General features: G+C 40.0%; 1 protein-coding gene across 28 annotated transcripts in view; it reads right to left on the bottom strand.

Moving 5' to 3' along the window:
- Positions 1–1540: 1540 nt before the first annotated feature.
- The window catches only part of TCF4 (transcription factor 4), an 886011-nt gene continuing 864728 nt past the window's right edge, over positions 1541–22823 (bottom strand). For 16 of the 28 annotated variants that reach the window (XM_085630059.1, XM_085630074.1, XM_085630079.1 and 13 more), the window contains 4 exons: positions 21938–22100; positions 10533–10762; positions 4318–4458; positions 1541–3463 (listed from right to left, as the gene is read on the bottom strand). In XM_085630059.1, coding sequence (XP_085486185.1) covers positions 4322–4458; positions 10533–10762; positions 21938–22100 — 530 coding nt within the window. In that variant the 3' untranslated portion in view covers positions 1541–3463; positions 4318–4321. The remainder of the gene's footprint in view (positions 3464–4317; positions 4459–10532; positions 10763–21937; positions 22101–22823) is intronic. The other 12 variants (XM_085630087.1, XM_085630081.1, XM_085630072.1 and 9 more) reach the window with 3 other exon arrangements.

The following is a 22823-nucleotide window of genomic DNA, read 5'->3' on the forward strand; positions in this document are numbered from 1 at the left end:
TTATCTCTGCATATCCAGCTGGATTAAAAATCTTAACTCTGCATATCTGTGCTGCAAGTGCTTAGAATGTGGAGGTGGATTAATAGGATCAGTGATTTAAATGGCTTCTGAAAGCCGCTTATGACATTTGTCTTCATCTTGCTTTTTTCATTTGAGTAAATATTGGTGTATTTTTGTTGCTCAAAGATCGATTTTAATTTTAAACCAAACGTACTACAACTTTGTCCATAAACCTAAATGACAAAAAAAAGCATGCAGAGTTGTTGCTATCCAGATCAATATGGATTTATGTGAAACATTAGAACTTGTTTTTTTCTAGTGCAAAATCCATATTGTACATTGAATACATATGAATAAAAATATGGATTCATATAATGAATTTTTAGAACAGCATCACGCTACCAGACTTATGTTCGTTTTTTTACAGATTTTGTAGACTTTTGTTTTGAAGTTTCATGTACTTTATTGATAACATTTATCAAGACTGTAATACTAGAGTACACGATTGCATAAATCAAAAGGCAGTTTCCAGTTGTATAAACAAAATAAACTGAAATACTTATTTGTCCTGGTCAACTTGTGTACATTTACACATTGGTTACCACTGGCTAGGTTACATTTTGTGCCGCATATTACATTGGACAATGTTCAGATACAAAATCAGCATCCATTTAAAAGACAGTTGTTCTTCTCTTTCCATGTATATACGTCTTTCGAGACATTCAGTCTAGTATGTCTTCAACATGACTTAGGGGGACATGACTACGTACGATGATAATTCAGATATGCAAGTCTCTGAAAACTCCTTCGGCATGTCATACCATTCAATATAAGGTACAGAATGTTCCCCTTTGATGTTCTACTGAAAAGCAGAAACAGACCTCCTGTTGACACACTGGCACTCAAAGATGCAAGCTGTCTTGTATTCCAGAAGGTGAAATGTTAATGTTTTCATAACTTTACAGCTGGCCTTGTTGACAAGTCTGTAAACTGAACTAGCCATTCTGTCCCTTTAATCACATAAAATGCTGGTGCACTTTGTATTCTCCTCCAACCCTCACCTAAAAAAAACACATGATTGATATCCACTGACTGGAGAGACCCCAGGACTAAATATAATAGGGACTAATGGGGCACATTTCAGATTGACTGTGGGGAAGTCTGCACAGCATCTACCCACATCATGCCTGACAGTACCCAGAGGATGAGTCTGCAGATATGATTATTTTTAAAAACAGTTTATACATTTTTCTATAAAAACATGTTCATAAAAAAAGGATCACACAGTTGATGCAATTGTCATGGGTCATTGCGGAATCTGAAGTAACCCTTGGCTCATCATTTGTCTATCACTTTAATCCACCTCCACATTTAAAAATGTACTTACAAATTGACACATTTCATGTACTTATACTCAACATATTTACAGAATTTCAACACACACGAGTCAAAAGGTGTAAGGGGATGTCGGTGGTGACTGTATGGTAGTGATCTGATTTGTTCTTTATGTTTCCTGAAATGAACATAAGATTCAGATTCATGTTTCTCACAACTTCATTTAAATGAGACCTTTTCAACCACACAGATTTTTTAAACAAAAATTGATACAATGTATTAAAAACACATAATAACAAGAGTCTACATGTAAAAATATAACTTTTACATACACAATTTCAAAATAATGATACGTTTGCCATTTGTTGCATAAAATTTACAAATGTAATTTCCATTACTAATGTATATAACTGGCAAAACAGGAGAACAGATGGAACATTTAGACCATTTTGATGAGTTCATGGCATTTTGTACTCAGTGCTGGAAAGTGGAACATCTACTAGAACCAGGGAGAGATTCTTAATACATGCCATGTTTGTGAGGCTGTAAAAATAGAAACTGTAGAGACAAAAGGATGCTAAAAAACACCAAACTCTGAGCACTGTGAGACAAGTTCACTGTACAACAAAGTCAATCAGCAGATGATTTACTAATGGAAGATGATTCAAATGTGCTCAGATGTCAGAGCTGATATAAATGAGTTGATCCTGTGCCATAGGCCAACTCTATGAAAACTACCAGGTTATGTTTCATATAAATTTCATTTATACTGGCCGGAAAAAATACTGTATCGCCCCTCTCAAGAAAGTGCAACTTAATGCTTCAGGATTCATAAGGCCTTTTGTAATTCTGCATTATGATTGGATATTGGCAAAGAGGAGGCAGTAAGTGGTGTGTATGACAATAAGCCACTTCAAAACTGAATCAATTCCATCATACTATTTGCAACACCCCTGCTGGATCTTCCTCAATGATTCTGACCATATTTTAGAGAATTCCTCAATACACATACTATCAGCTATACACAAGCTTTAACACTTTCAGCCAATTTCCTAAATTACAGCCACTTTGATCATGCTTACTAAATTGATGATATAAACATTGGAAGGCACAGTGGTAAAGTTTTGTAGCATTCTAACATTGTACCTCTGAAAGCCCCGAATAGGGTCACAGGAGAGCATTATGCTTCAGGCTGACCTTACACGAAACATCTTCATAATGCTGTTACTAATATGTACATGAAATGAGAAGACCTGCATACTAAAAGGTGCAGGAAACAACTTACTACCTATTTATGAATGAAAAGCAATGCTGCCAACACTTCCTCTTGCACGATCTCTTGTGTTACAGAATTGGCACAACAGGTTACATTAACAAAAACATGGGAATAGGACAGAAACACAAAAAATTATTTACAGTAAAATCCTTTTTCTTAGAAAAGTTAATTGTTACTATTTTTTTACAGAAGCAAAAAAGTGTGAAACCAATGAACAAAGGCATACCATATTCACTACGTTATAATATATATTTATATATTTATTTATATATTTCTCATAGGTCTATAAGATCCATCTGTTCCTCCTAAGCTAAGGAATGGCTAATGTCATCGCTTTCATTTCAATAGGACAATTGCTGGTTTTGTAAATATCTGGGTAGCAAAGCTTCCCCGTTATATCCAGTAAGTATAAACACTAGCTGACTAGAACACCAACAGAAACGATCATTTTTTTCCCCCAGAAGTACACTTTTTCATTATTGCAAGTTTACAATTTTAAATTAAATATTTTTTCAGACTTACAAATTAATTATATTTTTTTCAAAAGAAGTTTAGGCACAAATGCATTGTTCCACAGTGTGGAGAAGATTGCCATTCAGTCTCTCGGTTGTGCATTACAGCTTGCAACGTACTGCTTGAAACATTCTGATGATATGTTAAGAGAGTCATCCCTCAAGATGCACCTTCCTGTTGGGAATGCTGAAATTTCTCGTGCGTCTGCAGTTCTTAACTACTCAGACTTGTCTTATGTTACAAAAAGGGATAAAAGAGCAGTGTTTATGTGGGTTTAAGATATTACAGCTCTTAAGGAAGTGGTCTCTTATTCAAACGCAGATATGAGGCAACTTGGACCTATAAAAGAAGAATCAAGGAGACAAACTAATTAACTGAGAATAATCAATTAAATTACACATGTACAGTAACTGTATTTGCTCCAGAGTGAGCGTTAATATGCCCTCGTGAAAGAAAAGGTACAAGATGATCAATACATAATTTTAAAAAGTTCCCCTGAAAAGCACAAATTGAACTAATTATGGCCTGTAGAATAAAACTACAACACATCAGGTACTTCAGCAATGCATGCAATGAATCCCCTGTTTTAGGTATTCCCTTTAAAATAGGATATTAATAGGAATCATACACAACTTAAGAAATGGAAAAAACATTCTGTTAGTGTATAGGAAGGCGGTATTTTTCACACTGCTGCTCTTTCTGCATGCCGATTCACTTAGGAGCATACAGGCAGATAATTGACCTAATTTCCTAATGACACTCCCCTATGAGCTCATGGAGGCCTAATTCCCTTATGAAACTTATTGCAAAATGACAAAACTAGACATGATGAGGATACTATGCCCTTAATTGTGCAAATGTGCACCATAGAAGCGTGTAAGCTAGCCATGATGGTCTTATTTATTTTAGATACTGGTACGGTATCTGTATTTAGTTTTAATATGCTGTCAGTTCAGCACACATCAATGCTGTTGTACTGAACTGAAACGAACATTAATGGAGCAGTTAGGGTATGTTCTTAATGATACAAATTAGTAACATTATCAAGAAATGGCTATATATTGAAATTATGAGGAACTACTAACTCACTATACACTTGTTTGACTATAGTATGCATGTACCCTTGCATGAGGCCCTTGTTCACAGTTAGAAAAGGGAAAAATTAGTGTGGTTTCTCAAAACTGCAAACTTGCCATTTTACATCTGTCCCATATGATTTGACGCATCTCCCATCCCAGGATGGGGTCCCGCCAAGGAGAGTGGAGGGGGCTCTGAAGATACCTTTTCTTCTTCCCTTCTTTTCAAACAGGCTGCTTTAGGATTCAGGTTTCTTTCTGTAATATAAATAAAGCAAACACACATTTGTCGAGTTGTCTTAACACACAACATACTGAAAATTGAAAATAGTAACACTATCCTTGTATAAGCATTAACTTGATGTAACAGTTCTTTCAACACCCGTTGCGCATTTTTGCCAGTTCCAAAACAAGTTTACTTTTTTCACTAAAAACCTCAATTTGGATTCAAAAGTAAATATTAAACAATGCATTTAAATGCCATATGTGCTTCAAATAAATGGTGTGTGCGCGCCGGTCTCTTATTTTAAGGTCCGGCATGACTTGAACCAATGAGGTTTTATAATATCTGACAAGGGTTTTGCTATAGTTTTCGGTAGGTGATTATTAGGTAGAAAAAGTCAACCTCAATGTCAACTGTGCTTCCACAGCACATAGTCTGAATATGAACAAATGGGCATTTATGAACGTAACATTTTGTGTATATGTACAGGGAAGACAAATAAGTCTTAATATATACTTCTGAGTAACTGGTGTTGGAATGGGATCTAAGCTCTTCTGATACCGAGCACGGGATAAGCAGCATGATGGCAGCAAGGGGGTATGGCATATAAGACAAGCCATAGCCCTAAATACAAGGTAAACCACATAAAAAAATATGTACCCCACGCTCTAATGCAGTTTATGCTAAAATCTAAAAGATGTCATATTTGAATGTTCCCTAATTTATTATTAATAGAGGCGTTCACTGCAACATTTGAAAACCTGTAAGTATTTTAGAACTTTTACAAATTTGATGTAGTCCCGCTTCTGCATAATGTACACCACATTTTAAAGAACACTATAAGCTTGTGCAGAAATGTATTTTCTTTGTCATGAATACAACACAAGCTGCTGTTTATATAATCAAAGTGAAGTACTTTTATAGAAATTAGCTAAGAGATCACGTTCAGGTTCCACAATTACTATTCATAGTATTGGATCTGCGTCTTTTCATTGAGTCATAACTGGTTGAAATACAAATGCATCACAATAGCTTCAGTTCCCGATATCTTGCCTACAGAACGATTTAACATTTACATAGAGTGCAATAAAAGACTAAAACATCCATCATTTTGGATGTAAGATAAAACAAATATTGAATCATCTTTCAATAAATTTAATGCAATATTTTAAAAAACACTGTGGAAAATAATATGACAGTTTGAAATTTTAATTACTAAACCTATACCCTGCTTACATCGGGAAAAAGCTTAAAACATTCTTTTCTGTATGTTACATTTATTTAAATGTGGAAACAGAGCCCAATAATTTCTTCAAATAACTGATAAATGTAAACAGTGTAGCATCTCAGTCATGTCTCAAACAAAGCAGATATACACTTAGCATTATCTGTATCTTGCACTATAGTCATAGTAATTTGTTTTTTATGGTGTTCATGGTTTTTACACCACAGTAGTTACCATTTCTAAGCACTGAGAAGAACACAAACCTGGGATTACCCCAGGTAATGGTACTCAATTGTTCGACCTCAAAAAGGACTAAATGTTGAGAGGATCCTGCCTGGATTCTAATGTGCAACCTGCAGGTCTCGTCAGATATCAGCAGCATGTGTTTTCATTTACTGAGCCATCTTGTGAACTATAAAACATTATTAAATCTTCCCAGTGTTTAAAAAGGACTCCATAAGAAGTATAAAAATATAAAAATGATTCCAAATGTGGTTTGTTTTTTAAATGAGTGACCTAATTATCATATTTTACTTGCACTAAACGCAATTTGATCTCACTTTAATGTTTCATTTATTTGTGTACAAATAAAGGAGTTCATTCTTAATGATTTGGAAAAGTATCAGACCACAAGTTATACATGAGGAGTTTGTAACCTGATGCATTGTGCATTATGAACTGACAAGGCACTCCGATATTAATCTACCTTATTAGTAGAACATTAAAATCTAAAAAATATGAGTGAATCGAGATTGGTAGCAAAATTAAATGCCATGTGAACAGCAGATATAAAATTGAGATCAACAACTGTAAGGAGAGAATCTTGTGTAAAATCATGAACAGTGGTTAATGCAGCAATACCACCCTCCCTACACACCGAGAAAGTACATGATGTGGAGATAAAGATTAGCAGCACTGCTATGCATACCCAAATCAATAGACAAATACAGTAGGTGTTTCTATCAGAAAAGTACCACCCTCCCCTGCCGGGTCTAAGGAGATAAACAACAATGAAGAAAGAACAGTTAGTTATGTGGTCATCCAGAGAGATTGGGATACTCTTTGGATACCCAATGTACACTTATAAAGACTACATAGCAGCACAGAAATAAAGGATATACTGCCAGTATAAAAGAGAGTTCCTGCAGCTCATTCACCCTATGAGTAGATGTGGTGCACAAAACAAATTATAATTTTTCCTGACTGAAATTGCAAAGCATAGAGTATTGTGTTGTATATGGCTGCTGTTCAAGTACAAATGCTTAATTTAATTGAAGAGCTCAAGTTGTTAAAGGAACAGAGAATCCTAAAAGCGCTTTGCACAATGACATATATAGACAAATCCATCAAAAAACTACCAAGGACTACACAGAACGAAGACAGCTGTAAACCTGCAATTCTTCAGCTGCAGTATACTCAAGTCTAATCATAAATTTAAAAAATCAGAGGAGAACTGGGGCCTAATTTATGAACGTGTTTTAAACATAAATTTACATCTGAAAATGCCTTCACTTGCGCATGGCCAAGAATTCACAACTGGAAAAACCTGAAATAGAAATTCCCACACAAGAGATACGAATTGGTCTCTGGGCCTTTCTAACCTGAAAAATGTTTGGAACGTTACTCCAGCCCAGGGCTGAATAACTACCCTTCCAGGATGGAAAGGAGAATGGTATATCCCAATATTTGCTAGAAGTGAAAAGGATGGGTTTTATCCATGGGAATAAAAAGCAGAGAGAAAAAAAAAGAAAATGTATTTGCGCATTCAACTTCCCTTTACAGTATGGAGCTGCACAAGGTGAATAAGCAGCCTTAAGAAAGTCACAGGGCAGGTGCAATAGTATGCTCGAAACCTGCACCCAGTGTGGCCTTCCAGGTGAACTATTTCACCCGCTTTGAGAATAGCAAAAAAGCATAAAAGTGCATTCAGGCACAGACGCTGAACTATAACACTTTGTTTAGGATAATCAAGCCCGATGCATCATGCATCGCATGGAGAACATAGCTGAATGGATTTTCTCCAGGTGACAGAGATCTCATCTGTCAACCTTCACATCAAGATCTGCAACCATCCTAGGATTGTGCTGAAGCAAGGTCCACAGCAACAGACTAATATAACATCACTGTCATTAAGAGTAAACAAGAGAATCAGCTCACGTGGAGACAAAGGGAATGGACCACTAAAACAAGTATATGATCCAATATAACTATCCATTACATTACACAGATGCAGAGATGGGCCAAAAAGCAGAGCTCCCACGAAAAGCATGTTTTTGTAGTAAAATTAAGTTCTTGGAGGAAGTCAGCAAAGTCTGCTTTTGAGTGAGACTTACTTTTGCAGAGGAAGAGGATAGGTTGGTGGTCAAGTTAAAAAAAGACACTATTTAAAGATAATTTGTTTTAACAATAACCAGATGTTTACTTTCAACAACAACACGATTCATTAAGACACATTAATGTAAAAATGCGCTGAAGTACGACAAAATATTAAGAAAATGATGTATTGGATGCATGCAAGACTGAAAATTTCTTTAAACATAAGATGTTAACAGGGTAGACCCTGAGAACCGTTCATTACAAACAGTACTTTGGTCAGGTGGAAATGAATTCACAAAGTGTGAAGGCTCTGTAAGGGATTCAGTCTCTGCCTCAGATGAAGAACTGAATAGGACAATTCTCGAAGGAGTCATACTTTCCTAAGCTGAAGACAGATACCTAATGATTTATCAGAGAACTAGATTATGGTAGGTTTATAGATAGCTAGTCACAGATATCTAGCCTGTCTGGCCTCTAGCCTTCTAAGGAGTTGCTGAGTATCAATTGTCCTTTCCGGTAATTGCTGATACCGGGAACTCTGGACACTTTACGCTAAAGAACCATGACAGTGCACAGATTTTAGCCTGAGGCTTTTCAAATGTTATTTTCTTTCTAATGAAAACAAGCAGGACACGCATGTGATGTAGGCCAATGTGGTTTTTAACAGTTTAGAGAAAAAAAAGGTGGGCACTGCTGCTTGGAGTCTGGGTTTCCCGAAATGTTTTCTTCAAACCATTTTCTAAGTGTCACTTTTTTCAACATTCTGAGCACAGGGGCAAAGTGACATAATCAGACTGTTTAGATCTGTGCACTCTAATTCACAAGAGGGCATGCTTTGGCTCTGGATACCACAATAGGTTCTTCTCATGTTACAGAATGCAACAAAGTATTCTTCTCATGGTAGAACAAGCATATGGAGGGAACTGCCACATCGTTTCAGATACCTTAGCATTGGGTCACTTCACATATCGCATGAATCTGGAAAGTCAGTGAGAACGCTAATCCTGCACCACTAATCTGTACCACATCATTCACAATGGCTAATTACCAGGAAGGAGCCATGTCTTCTTCAAAACCAAGGTGCTCCTAAAAAAGATGGTCCTTGGGACTGAAGAACTTGGACGCTTAGCCAAAATGGTCAATCAAGGTTGTTCCAGAGAGGCTATAGACCTTTCCTGTTAAGCTCAAGGCATAGTGGGCTCTTGTGCACTGAAGGGTTTCTTGATGAGAACTACCAATAAGCTTGTTTTAGCTTCACCAGAACTCAGACCCCTACATGTAATTTTGGCTTGTGGACTGATGCATTACTTGAGATTCACCTATAATTTAACAAGGAATGTGGCCAGAATGAAAACTAAATCATGGGAAGAGCAAACACAGAGCCACTTACAAACCAGATGCTACAGGACCTAAATGATAATTTCCACTTTGAATCTATCATCACGATCTGAACAAAGACACTGACCAGAAGGGAAAGAAGAGGGAGTGACAGGCACTCGCATTCTGACCCTGCCAGAAACCCACTAAACTTAGGCACTGGCTACACTGCCAAATAATTAAAAGGAGATACCGTAGCAAACAGCTTGCTTGCAAGAGATTATCCCAGCAATAATATTTTGATCCGTTCCAGCCTTACATGTAAAATGCAGAAAAATAGTAAACCAAAGAAGAAACAATAGTTTTGGGGTTAATCCTTACTAACAAATGGAACAGACAAGAGGTCCCTCAGAATCGATATGGTGACAGGAAGCTTCTCGCCATTCATTCTTAGTACATTTTTGGTGGGCGAGATTTATCTATCAGACATTGTAGCTTCCTAAGTAAGACTTGATAGGGACGCTTAAGGGTCAAAATCCTACTGTCTTTCCAAATGGTGCTGCTGTGCAGGCCAACTTCTTTGCATCATTGCCAAAATACAGCAGGGCCTGCATTTGTGAAAGATGTATTCTACGGTGAAATGTCCATGCAGCCCAACAGGGCTGTTTTTTGCTAGATTCAATATGTTAAGAGTCTGTTAGTTCACTGTATTTTGCCTATCCCACCATGGGAAAGCAGAGAGAAGCTGAAGCCACACATGCTGGGTCAGTGGTATAAGAATGCTCAGTTAAAGATTGTTTGATCTGCATATCGAACTCACCAGTGCATGGCCTACCTGCTGCAACACAGCAGTCATCATAGCCCAAATAGAAACATAACCTAAGACATGTAATGATCCTACCGGACTGGTGTATGGCAAATAATAATGGCGCTGGAACAGCGACAGGCAAAAACAGGACAAGGAGAAGTGACAAGGAAAGGTTATAGTTAAAAACTCTTATGACTAAATTGTCTCTGGATTGGACAAGAAGGGATCTTCTTCTTAACGGTCAAATACAGTCAAAGTATGGTAAGGTGTAATAAAGAATGATCAGACGAAAAGAGGCACATCTGCAGGATGACTGAGTTCCAACTCAAACTTGGTAATACTGAAAGCTGAATTTGAGAGCTAGATGTATCTTCTGAAAAGAGAATACGTAACCTTACAATAACACTTTTAAAATGTTTGACTAAAACTACATTTCCACTCACCTCGAACTTGCTGTTCCAAACTAAGTATAACAGCAACGGCCTGGTGTAGTATGAGGAGCTTTGTCTGTGGCTTGTCGCTCTTGAGATGGAGCTGCACCATCCGTCCTAACTCTTTGAAAGCCTCGTTAATGTCGCGTACACGTAGACGTTCACGAGCATTGTTGGCCATTCTCCTCTCCTTCTCCCGCTCTGCTTTCTGCTCAGGGGTGAGGTCTTCATCATCATTATTGCTGTAAAGCAAAAGTAAAGCATTTTCTAGAAGGCTTGGAAATAACTGGTGGAAATAAGCATCAAGCAAACAAATATTAGTTCAAAGGTTTTTTTAAATGATCTAATTTCATTAACACTTAATCTTACTTGGAGTTTACTGCAAAACCTTCACATATGCGATTAAGTACCCCCTGCCGTCAATTAGAAGGATACTGCAAGTCACTGATAAATGCCATGACCATAGAGAGGAATGAGGTTGAAGGTCATGAACTCTACACCTTGGTTAGGGGAAAGGCTCGACTGATGCACTTCACAGCTGTTATTTTCCTAAAGAAAGTCCTGCTATTGGACTAAGGCGATTTTCTTAAGGACCTGAAGGGGCAGAATAACATTTGAGAAATGTTGGTAGTGCATACAATTTGAGGCACCTTTTGAAGCTGATTTCCTACATTGGTATAGCTCAGACCTTTTTAATGCAAGGTACTCCCTGTCAAAAATAGCAGTTAAAGTGAGTTATGAAATCGAACAATTGTTCTAGACACTCTTTGAATGCGGAGGTAGGAAAGCACACCGAGTCTGGTGCATCCTGATATGACATCTCGAACTTCTAGAGCGAGAAGCTGCATAACATTGAACTACTTCTTAAGACAGAGAAGCATTTAGATTGCTAGCGCAGGATTCTCCTTATCTGGGTAGCGGCAAGAGTAGACATTACTCCCGCATCAACTTTGGATGTGACAACACGGAGCATCATATAGGCGCTTCCCCTGCACGCTGACATTAGTTTATTACCATATTTCTGCTGACTAAAAAGAAAAAACAATACAGAAAAACGAAAGAGGAACCTTTATAACACAACAAGACCACATCACAGAATGGTGAGGAGAGTGGGCCGGGAGAAATTTGTGATTAGACAGAGTATCTACCAGAAAGAGAATTAAAGGAAGTAACTTATTCTTCTGATGGTACCTCTCACTGCAATTTCTTCACCTTTTTAATCAATACCCACGCAATACTAATGCAAGGAGAAGGGTCTGAGGAGAGGACTTTACAGCAGGGAGCCCTGCAGGACTGCTCATGGAAAATGATCCTCTGTGCAGACCAGAAAATGCCTGGTGAAGGTATGGATGGATGGATGCCCATGTAGCGGCCTGGCAGATATCGAGCGCTGAAACATCCCTAACCAAGGCTGTATTGGTGGCCTTGGCTCTGATTAAATGAGCTCAAAAGGCACTCAGGAAGGTACTTCTTGGCCAAAGCATAAAACAACTTGATAGAGAATACAATCCATCCATACAAGACCCACTTTTGGACTGCCCTCCCTTGTTTTCCCACACCAGCAAATAACACGAAAGGTTGACTATCTACAGTACACAGTGCCCCCTACTCCTGTCAAAACAGAAACTAAGAGCCTATATGGTATTCAACCAGTGCAGCCTCGCCTACTCCTCAGGTCGATAGTATGGAGAGAAAAAAGCAGAAAGTGATAGACTGTCCTAAATGGAAGTGCAACACCACTTTCAGAAGAAAGGTTGTTTCGACTGCAAACCACCAATTTGTCAGGAAATAATTTGGTGCATGATGTCTGCACATAGTATGCCTCCAGCAAACTGATGCATCATGAAGACCTGGTGGTGATAAGTAAGACCGTCCTAAGAATCAGAAACCTCAAGGTACAACTGTGTATGGGCTAAATGTTGTACATTAAGAATTAAGACGAAATTAAGGTCCCACTGTGGCATAACAAATGGAAGAGGAGGAGCTTATAAGCAAGACCTTTAAAAAACACATATCACAAAGGGTTGATCAAGAAAATTCAAAAAGGCCGATGTAGCCCATGACAGGGCCTCCAGCCAGACCTTGCCGGACCAAAGAGAACATTCAGAAGTCCCTCAAGCAACTTCGCATGATGAGGGTAAATGTGTCAGTCTTGGCACCATGCCACAAACTTATTTGAAGGACAGAATAGACAGACCTAGCAACGGGCAGCAAGCCAAAAATCATATCCAGAACTTCCCACAGCAAATCACTCTCACTCAGCTAATTACGCTCAATCTCCATTCATAGAGGTACAGTTAGTGAAGGTTTAGGTGCAGAATCCTGTCCTGCTGTTGGGACAACAGATTCTCCAGAAGCGGAAGCCGAAATGGAGGGCATGTGCTTGGGTTCAACAGGTCAGAATGCCAGATTCTCCATGCTCAACCAGGGCTGTCAGGAGGAGCCGACCTTTGTCAATCATGATGTGCCAAATCAGTGGCAGGACTATGTAGAGTTCACAGAAGCCAGAACACATCCCAGAGAGAGGCTTTTGAAGACGAAACGGCACGGTGCAGAAGGCTCAACAATGTGCATACTCTGAATTACCTAACAGATGTACTAGGGACACGTCACACATGGCGAAAATACCCTGCGCAACCTCCAAATACAAGTTAATCTAATAATCTGCACAGCTGACATCAGCTGAGTAGTCCACCCTGAAGTTGAGAGAATTTACGAGATGGTTACCATTAAGAAAACCCTTTGAGGGACTAGCCACCATCACACACTAAGACACTCTAAACAAAAAGTACATGATGCTTGTTCTGCACAGCAGTTGTGCTGTCCATCAAGCCAGACAGATCTGTCCCTCATGGAAGGCATTAAAGCCTGGCGGGCTAAGCAAACGGCACAGAGTTTCAGAAGACTGATGGGGTATTGCTCCTACATCTGAGACCAGAGACCTTTGAACTCCACTTCGTCCAGCTGGCCTTTCCGGCCTAGAAACAATGTGTTTGCCACGTCATCAAGCCCCAGAAGGGGCTAGGAATTTCATAAGTCAGATTGGCACCAGTCATCCACTACTGAAGGTCACAGTCTGCCTCATCTAAGACATGGATGATGTCCAACAGGTACTTCCAGTTTTGGACCCACTGCAGAGTCGGTATCTGTCAGCAAGCATGAGGCACTAGCAGGATACACAAGACCAAGAGGCCTCAGAACACTCCCGGTTGAACATAGGGTCTAAGCCCTAAACATGGGGGTCACAGCCTGAATGTCCTGGATCCACTGTGGAGGAGGGAATGCTCTCTGCATCACTGTTCCCCAGATGGCACCTATAAAGAAAATCGGCTTTATGGGCTCATCAGAATACTTTAGTTCAGCCCATGTCACTTTCAGAAGCCAGTTGCAGAGGTAAAGAAATGTGTAAATGGTCAGGGTATTGGGCACAAAAGGAAGCAAGCAACAAACTACACCATTTTGAAGGACCCATTGATCCGAATTAATGGCACACCCAGCAAGCAAATAAAAATTAATCCTGCCCCCTAACACCATAGATAGACTGATTAAGGGGGAACTAAAGTGGTTTGGTGATGTCTGCAGCTGGTGACGATGACTAGGATGAGTGCTATCCTTGTTGCAGACTACAACCCCTACCACCTCCACAACCTCTGGTTCTGCGAAAGGACTGAGATAGTCGAAACCAAAAATGTTGGGAGCAGAGCTCCGGATCACTGCTAAAAGGCACAGAAAAAGAAGGAATGACATCAGCGTGCGAACTCTGTGATGACACATCCAAGGGCAGTCTAGTCTTAACGTGGAGTTTTAAGTCACTACCTGCTATTGCTTAGTTTAAAGATTCAGAATGGCAACTGGGAGGATTCAAAGGGTGATGAATGTATATTATATCATGTTATCAATGTTTTATAGCATGCTAATTGCTCGTGAGGGTATCCAAGAGCTCTGTATCAAGTGTGGGAAGCAAGACTTGCGGGCTTAAGCAAAAAGCCAGGTCTTTAGCTTCGTGCAAAAGTCAAGAAGAGAGAAGGCTCTGATGTGTTGGGGGGTCGTTCCATGGTTTAGGGGCCAGGTACAAGAAGGTGCGGCCCCCTGCCCTGCTTTTGTGTATGTGTAAGGTGTGTGTTAGTGAGACACTGGTACAGCGGAGGTGTCTGGAAGATTGGTGGAAGTGAATGCGGCTCTTCAGGTAGGCAGGATCAGTGTTGTTGAGAGCTTTGTAGGTGTGGGTAAGAAGTTTAAAGTGTGCACACTTATGCATCAGGAGCCAGTGGAGTTCCCTAAGGAGTGGAGAGATGTGGGTTCAATGTGGATGGTTGAGGTCTAGTGTGGCTCCTGTGTTTTGGACGTTCTACAGTCTTCTTGCGAGCTGATTGGCAATCCCTGCACACAGGGGGATCCCATAGTCTAGTCTGCTGGTGGTAAGGGTTTGAGTGGTCTATTCCTGGTGTTGTGTTGTAGCCACTTGAAGATTTTCTTCAGCATCCTTAGTGTGTTAAAGCAGGCCAAGACCACTACTTTGACTTGAGCATTCAGGTCTAGTTTGTTGTCTACAAGGTTTCTTTCATGTGAGGAGGGCTCGGCGGTTCCAAGGTCTGTGGCTCGACTGGGTGGGAGCCCCATAGCGAGGCATTCTTCCCAAAGACTTTCACCTTGGTCTTGTCAGAGTTCAATGTGAGCCAACTGGATTTCACCCAGGTGGCCACTTGGGCCATGCATGTGGTGAACTTGTTCCTGGTGTTGGGTGTTTTGTCCATGAGGGACAGTATCAGCTGCATGTCGTTGGCATAAGTGAGGATGGTTATGTTGTGAGCTTGTATCATATAGAATATGAAGAGCATTGCTAAGCGAGGAGCCCTTTGGGACTCCGTAAACAATATCTCATGCTTCAGAGTCGTAGGAAGGCTGTTGACAGATTTGGTTCTTCTGGTGAGAAGGAGCAGATCCATTTGAGGGCAAGTCCCTCACTGCCTACTTTGTAGTCATTGGATTAGGATGGGGTGGGAGACGTGTTGAAGGTTGCTGATAGGTCCTAAAGGATAAGGGCTGCAGTCCCCCCACCCCCAGTTGAGGATCATCCAGATGTCATTTATTGCTGCTATAAGGGTGGTTTCCATGCTGTGGTTGGGTGTGAATCCTGGTTGTGTGTTGTTGAGAAGCTGGTGTTTGGGGAGGTAGTCAGCGAGGCACTTGTTGGTGGCTTTTTCTAGGACTCTAGCTAGGCAGGGAATGACTGATCTTAGTTGGTAATTGACCTCCCTGAAATGGACTGCTCCTTTTTTGAATGTGTGGTGAGGGCAGGTGTCCTTCTTGACCCCAGAGTGAATGGTCTGCATGAATGTTGTGGTTTCCTCGGTGCTAATGGTGTCCCATGTGATGATTGTCTTGACCCCTTCATCACTGGGAGGTGTCTGAAGAGGGCCAGGAGAACCCGTTGTTTTGGGGAGGGAGGATGAAACTGCTGTATATAGTTGCAATTTTGCTACATAATAAGTTTAAGAGGTTTGTTAAACAGATCTTGTGATGGGTTGATGTTTTCGGTGAATACAAAGATTGTTTGCTGCAGTTGAAGCTCATATTTATTTGTTCAACTAGGGCCTTCCTCTTGGTTTCTCGGATGAGCTGGTAGTAACTCCTCTGGGTGGCTTTCAAAGGGAATTTTTCCACTTCCCCGTTGCTGGTTATTTCTGTTCCAGTTGTTTGCAGTGTCGCTTGGTCATTTTGAGATCATCTGTTTTCCAGCTGACTTGTATTCTGGTTTTTGCTGTTTTGCTTCGTTCAAGAGGGCAAGAGAGTCGGCACAGTAAGTAATCCACTTGTTCTTGATGTTGCTTGCCAGGATGCCTGTGGGTTCCAGTTTGTCCTTGTGTACGACAGTTGTCCAGTCTGTTTCTGTTAGGTTGTTCCAGTGTCAGCATGCTGGGCCTGCTGTGGGGGCTCTTTTACTTTGATGGATTTCAATTGTAGATGGTATGGTCTATCCAGGAGACAGGTATTGGTCGTCATGTTGTTGAAATATGCGAAGACGGGGTCTAGGATGTGTCTGGCGGAATAGGTGGGTTCCATGACTCGTTGGGTTAGTTCCAGGGTGTCAAGAAGGGCAGCTGACTTGGGTTTGGGCTTGACTTCAGATGGAAACTGAGGTCTCCTAAGTGGATGAAAGTGTTGGCATCGGGGACTATGGGGGTGATGAAGTTTGTAAGCTTGTTTGCGATGTTGGACCCGGGCCTTGTGGGTGGTATAGACTAGGGCCCCAACCAGTGTGAAATATGATGTGATTTGTAATTTGAATTTGAGGTGCTCCATATAGTCTGTTCCGGCTTCGGTGGTGGTGGTGCAGATGAAGGTGTCTTTGTAGATTAGTGATTATTTGTTGTGTGTCCTTTGTATATATTCTATATTTATTCACACACCGGAGCACTTCGTCACCTGCACTTATGTTTAGTGTTGCCACAGTATCTGCATATAAATTTAAGAATATTACTAAAAATTATTTCTGAACCCCGTTTGAACAATTTGTGATCATTAGCATATATCTTTTTGAGCATTATTTTTGTGTAAAACGCTACCAGAGTAGAATCTTACGACTTGGGATTTTTAAATATCACATTGAGTGTTGGCTCCCCCAGACAGGTGCAGGAGAGGGTCACTTCTTTAGAAAAGAGTACCACAGTGGACTTTGTTGTTTATATAACTATTATAGACCCTAGTCCACGTTGGTATAGAAGGGGTTGTCCTTGTGATATATATATATATATATATATATATATATATATATATATCTACACACTTATATCTAAAGGCAGTTAATGGCTGGAATAAACTACTAGTATGTTATTTAAATATTCTCAGTTAGCACATTTATAGGCAGATGTGAGTTAACCAATTCGTCAGTCACGAAAACAGGAACATTTTAACAAACTCTTAATGTTTTCATTTCACTATTATAATATGTATTTGCATTTATCTTGAGGGTTGGATAGCTTTGAATAAAGCGGACCATATCTTCCAACATAGTGACAGAGTGTCAATGTATGCACATCTCTGTTTCAAGAAACAAGGGGTAGCCCCGAGTTTCATAGGGACCTGAGGTATTATTTTAAAGACAACAGATGGGGACCTGGGTTTTTTTTGCCTGCGGGGACAGAAATTAAATGATAATAATAACAATCAATGTTTAAAATTCAAAACAATGTTTTACTATCCAAAAGTATAAATAGAATTTAAAAGGTGCAATGTTTGCATTACAATTAAATCTGTTAGAATACATACCATCAATATTACAATGAATTAATACACAGATGGGTCTGAATATAGTGTTGACAGTGTTTCGATCCTTTTCACATAATAGGATCATCATCAGAATAAACTTACGTATTGGCCTCAGTAGTTTCATATTGCCAGAATTGGGCAAAAGAGTCACATTGTAACCAAGAAGGAATATGCCCATTCAATCTGGAGTATAGTGGAGATGAGTTTGCTAAGGTGTAGAATCAAGTGGTGGCCAGTCAGCAGTAAAATCTGAAAAGATGGCCGTTTTAAGTATTGCTAAAGTGGAGGATCAATTAAGCCCGAAGCACAATAAATAAAAAATGGATTGATATTTGTGCACCAGAGACTCGGAGCAATGCCGAACATACACTGGCGATGCTATTCACACGTATCACTTTTTTTTGCCTGAGCACTTCTTCACGTCACGTTTGGTTAACCACTCACTGCATAACTAGGTTTTGAAAAATTCTATTTATACTTTTGTATATTAAAACATTGTTGTGAATTTCAAAAACTGATTGTTATTATAATAATTTAATTTATGTCGTCATAGACCTATGTTGTCCTTTACAAATTGTATGCACATCTGCATGACTGCCCATTAAAATCTTGGGAGTTCAGTTTCAAGCGAGGAGACCACTCAAGACACACTATCTGAAGAGAACCAAATGTATGAACACTTGGTTAGCTTAACGAGAAACTATAGTCCTGGCATATATTTAATGACGTTGATCTTATAGAACAGATTTCAAGATAATTCCGATTCAATTGCCATTTAGCTGAAAAGGTTAAACAAAAAGAGGTGGATTTGCTAAAAATACATCGCAGAAAACCTGTTTTTAACAATTTGAGAATCAAGTCAATGTAGATGCAATTATCTGTAAACGGCAAACTCTTGTAAGGAGCGCTACCAAATCTTAAAAGAATTTACAACACCTCTCACTCAGTCACTAATCCCCAACTCTCAGGAATGGACCGACTCTCTCTCTAAATTCTTTGATGACAAAATTATCACCATCCATAACTCCTTTCCACCTCAAGTAAATAACAACCACCCAGAAAATACGTCTTGTGTGTCTCCAGACCCCCCTTATATCTTGGCAGAATTTTCTAAATGCAACACCGAAGGAGTGGGAAAAGCAATGCAGAAAATAAAATCGGGTTCGCCTACCGATTCTGTGCCACCAAAATTTCTGCCAACCATCGCACAGGTACTGTTGGATAGTCTATTTGACTTATTTAACAGGTCATTATCACAGGCTGAGTTCCCGAAATTATGGAAAACTGCCAGGGTTAGGCCAATTTTTTTTTAAATCTACAGCTGATCCCAAACTCCTACTGAACTATTGTCCCATCTCGTTGCTCCCCTATTTCGGGAAGATGCTGGAATCTCTAGTAAACCAACAGCTCGTCACCCATCTTGAGAGCCATGGGCTACTGGATCCCTCTCAGTCGGGCTTCAGGACTGCCCATAGCACGGAGACAACACTGGTCGAGGTAACAGATAACATCAGGCTAGCTTTGGACAGAGGTCAGTCATCAATCCTGGTCCTGCTTGACCTATCTGCCGCCTTTGACACCATCTCCCACAGCATTCTAGAACAGCGGCTCTGGGAGATTGGTGTCCGGGGGAATGCCCTAAAATGGCTCAAGAGTTACCTAACAGACCGAATTACAACGGTACAGGTGGGAAGCACTGTCTCTTGTAACAGACCAGTTAAGATGGGAGTGCCACAGGGCTCCATCCTAAGCCCAACTCTCTTTAATGTTTACATGACACCGTTAACCAAGGTGATCAGATCTTACGGCTTTGATGTTGTATCATACGCTGATGATACACAGATCTTGGTCACCCTTGGTCCAGATCCATCAGAAACAAAGCTGCGTTTCAAAGAATGTATGTCCCAAGTTGATAGGTGGATGAGCACAAATCACCTTCAATTAAATGGAGGCAAGTCCGAGACTGTGCTTTTTGGCAAGGCCCAAGAACACTGGTCCCATGACTGGTGGCCCTCTATCCTTGGCCCCCTGTCCAACCCCTAAACAGACGGTTCGGAATTTAGGATTCCATATCGACAACAAACTATCAATGCAAAGTCAGATCAACCATATAATTGGCTCCTGTTTCGGAACGATGCGTAGTCTAACGAAAGGTTTTTAAATGGATCCCTATCGAGGCTAGGAAGCCATTAGTCTAGAGACTGATAATAAACCGCATGGACTACGGCAATGCTTTGTTGTCCTCAATCAATGAAGGCCTTCTAACAAGGCTTCAGATTTTGCTGAACACCGCAGCTAGGCTGGTTCTCAACCTCCCGCCCAGATCCCCTTCGGCCCCCAGTCTGAGATCTCTACACTGGCTTCCAGCCAGAAAGCGAATTCAATTTAAGATCCTCTGTCTAATACACAAAAACATGTACGGAATGCCTTGTAGGACCCTGAGATCCAGCAATGAAGCCTTACTCACACCTCTCAGAATCCGCACCGCCAGAAGTGGAGGAAGGTCCTTTTCTTTTCTTGCCCCCGCATTTTAGAACAAACTGCCCATAAATCTGCGCACAATCACAGATCACAATTGCTTTCGCAAGAAGTTAAAGTCATGGTTGTTGGACAACTAATCAAGCAATCTCTCAGAGCTGTCTGCAAGCGCCATGAGACTTCCGAGTGATATGTGCGCTGAACAAATGTCCCTGATTTGATTTGTATAGTTTTGATAGCAACGGTTAAATTCTTGGTATTCTGAAACATAAGGGAACATAAGCGCAGGAGGATACATTAATTTCCTCAGGATAACATAAATTGTCAGGTGCTGAAACAGATAGTTAGACCCTCAGTCCCTAGCCCGAAATCAAACTAGACTACTTGATATAAACACTGAAACAATATACAAAACCTATTTATTGTTCTTTGCATAAACTGATGCGTGGGTTATTAAGACAATCCTAACATACTTAAAACTAAACATAGATATGGTGATTGCTTTCTGTGTTTCATGTTATAAGGCACCGCCTTACACGAGTGGGTCTAAAGAGACTTCTCTTGTTTTCATTCAAGCTAGAGGCACAAATATAATACAGAATATTAACGCATGTTCAAGTTTAGAAAATCAACTACAATATCGTGCAAACTGTTTAAAGTAAAAACTTTCTAATAAACAGAAATGTCCAAAATATTTAAATGATACACAATGCAGTCCCCACATTTAGATATTAAAGATACAGATATGAAAGTGCTTCAGAGCAGCACGCTTTGTCAACGCATTGATTATGGAGCAAACCCCCTCAAGGATCGATGTACTCATTTTTCATGTTTATTTTTGTGGGGGCTTTTACGGGTCATTAGCACCTTTTAAGGTTAATCCTTACTTTTCAGATTGTGCAGATGAATGAGGATGCCCTCAAAGCACTTCAAATCCTTCCCAATAAATATAAGATATTAAAGTCCATTTCCATGATTGGTGATTAAGTGAAATTGTTTCACACCAGTAAAGAATTTAACACTGATTGTATGTCACCAAAGTCCAGTTAAATGTATATTATTAATGCAGACAACCAATCATGTACAGTGTCTGTCCAGGCACACCTCTGCTGTATACAGCAGGTTATATGAAAGAAATAGCACCTGCACAAGCCCGTTCCCTAAGACCACAAATTCATGTGGGAATGTGATCATGTGACAGTGACACAGACGGCATAAAGATTGAATAACTTTAATGCCTTGAACTATCAATTTGAAGGATGGTTTTCTATGAATTTGGAAGATGCTTTTCACTGAAGTGTGCCGGTGTGCCTCTGCGCTAATAACACCAGAAAACATTTAAAGTATTATTTATAGACAAATTTAAAAAACTGACTAAAGGGAGATCACGTTAATCAAAGGATGCAAATAACTGGGTGGTGGAATGCATTGTGCAATTTTTCGAATTCATGATTAGATTGGAATATTAACCTTTTTCCTAAGAGTACATATATCTGGAATGATAGCCTGCTAAAGCTACCATGCCAGGCCCTTGGGTTCCCTAAGGCATTAAGCAATACCAGCTGGCAGCCAGAGGAAATAAAATCTTGGTTTCTCCATAATCCAGTCTGTTCACTTCATCGAAATCCAGTATTGGAATTAAATGAAGCGACGCTATTACATACTGTTACCTAGATCTTGACCTCGTAATTGATTTGATATCCTTCTTGTCATCTTCTAATTTCTTGTCGTCCGAAGATTTAGAGTCGTGGAGATTTTCATCCCCTTCGTCGTCCGACTTGATTTCTGAGCTGCCAGGAGACACGCTTTGTCCCTGCAGTCCACTGGCCAGACCTGAGCACAAACACATTTGTTTCACTGTAATCATGATTTTTAAATCGCATCAAATAAAGCGCATTAAATGTATACAGAACTATCATTTTCAAAACAAAAGCAGAGCAAAAAGTATCATCAAGCATGCCAAAAAAAGCGAACAACAACAGTAACAGATGCCAGACACATTGGAATGAAAATGTTGTGCCTGGCCAGTGAAATAAGGCTTTCTCTTCGGCTCCATGACCTTGAGCCGTTTCTACTGCGACCCTTAGACTATCAAACAAACATATGTCAAGAGTCAAAATGTGAAGAGTTATACTACTTAAATCGTCGATGATTGGAAGGCTCAATAGTCTGGCCCTGAGACTTCCAGCCATTACAAGTAGGCTTTATTGGTAACAACCCCCATCCACTAGAGCGGAGTGGAGGGAAACAAGGGCTTCTAAAATCAACTGAGTGGCCCAAGCTATTGGTATGGGGAAGAGGTCAATATCCGTTTGAATATGCCACTATAACTGTATGTAAGTATGTAAAAAGTCCTTCAAGAAGAGCACGGCAAGGAGAACCCCACAGGCCTCCTCTTTATTATGAGACCAATGGACTAAACTTGTCTTATAGAAAAAGTGTGCAACGTTCCAAAACAGAAGATAATCCGGACCACTTAAATGAGCACACCACTGCTGGAAGTGCCATATGTCATGGCTGCTAATCATGTTCACTCTGATAAATGAGAAGCTTACA

This window comes from Triturus cristatus, chromosome 2_1, assembly GCF_964204655.1.
Source record: "Triturus cristatus chromosome 2_1, aTriCri1.1, whole genome shotgun sequence".
NCBI classification, from domain to species: domain Eukaryota; kingdom Metazoa; phylum Chordata; class Amphibia; order Caudata; family Salamandridae; genus Triturus; species Triturus cristatus.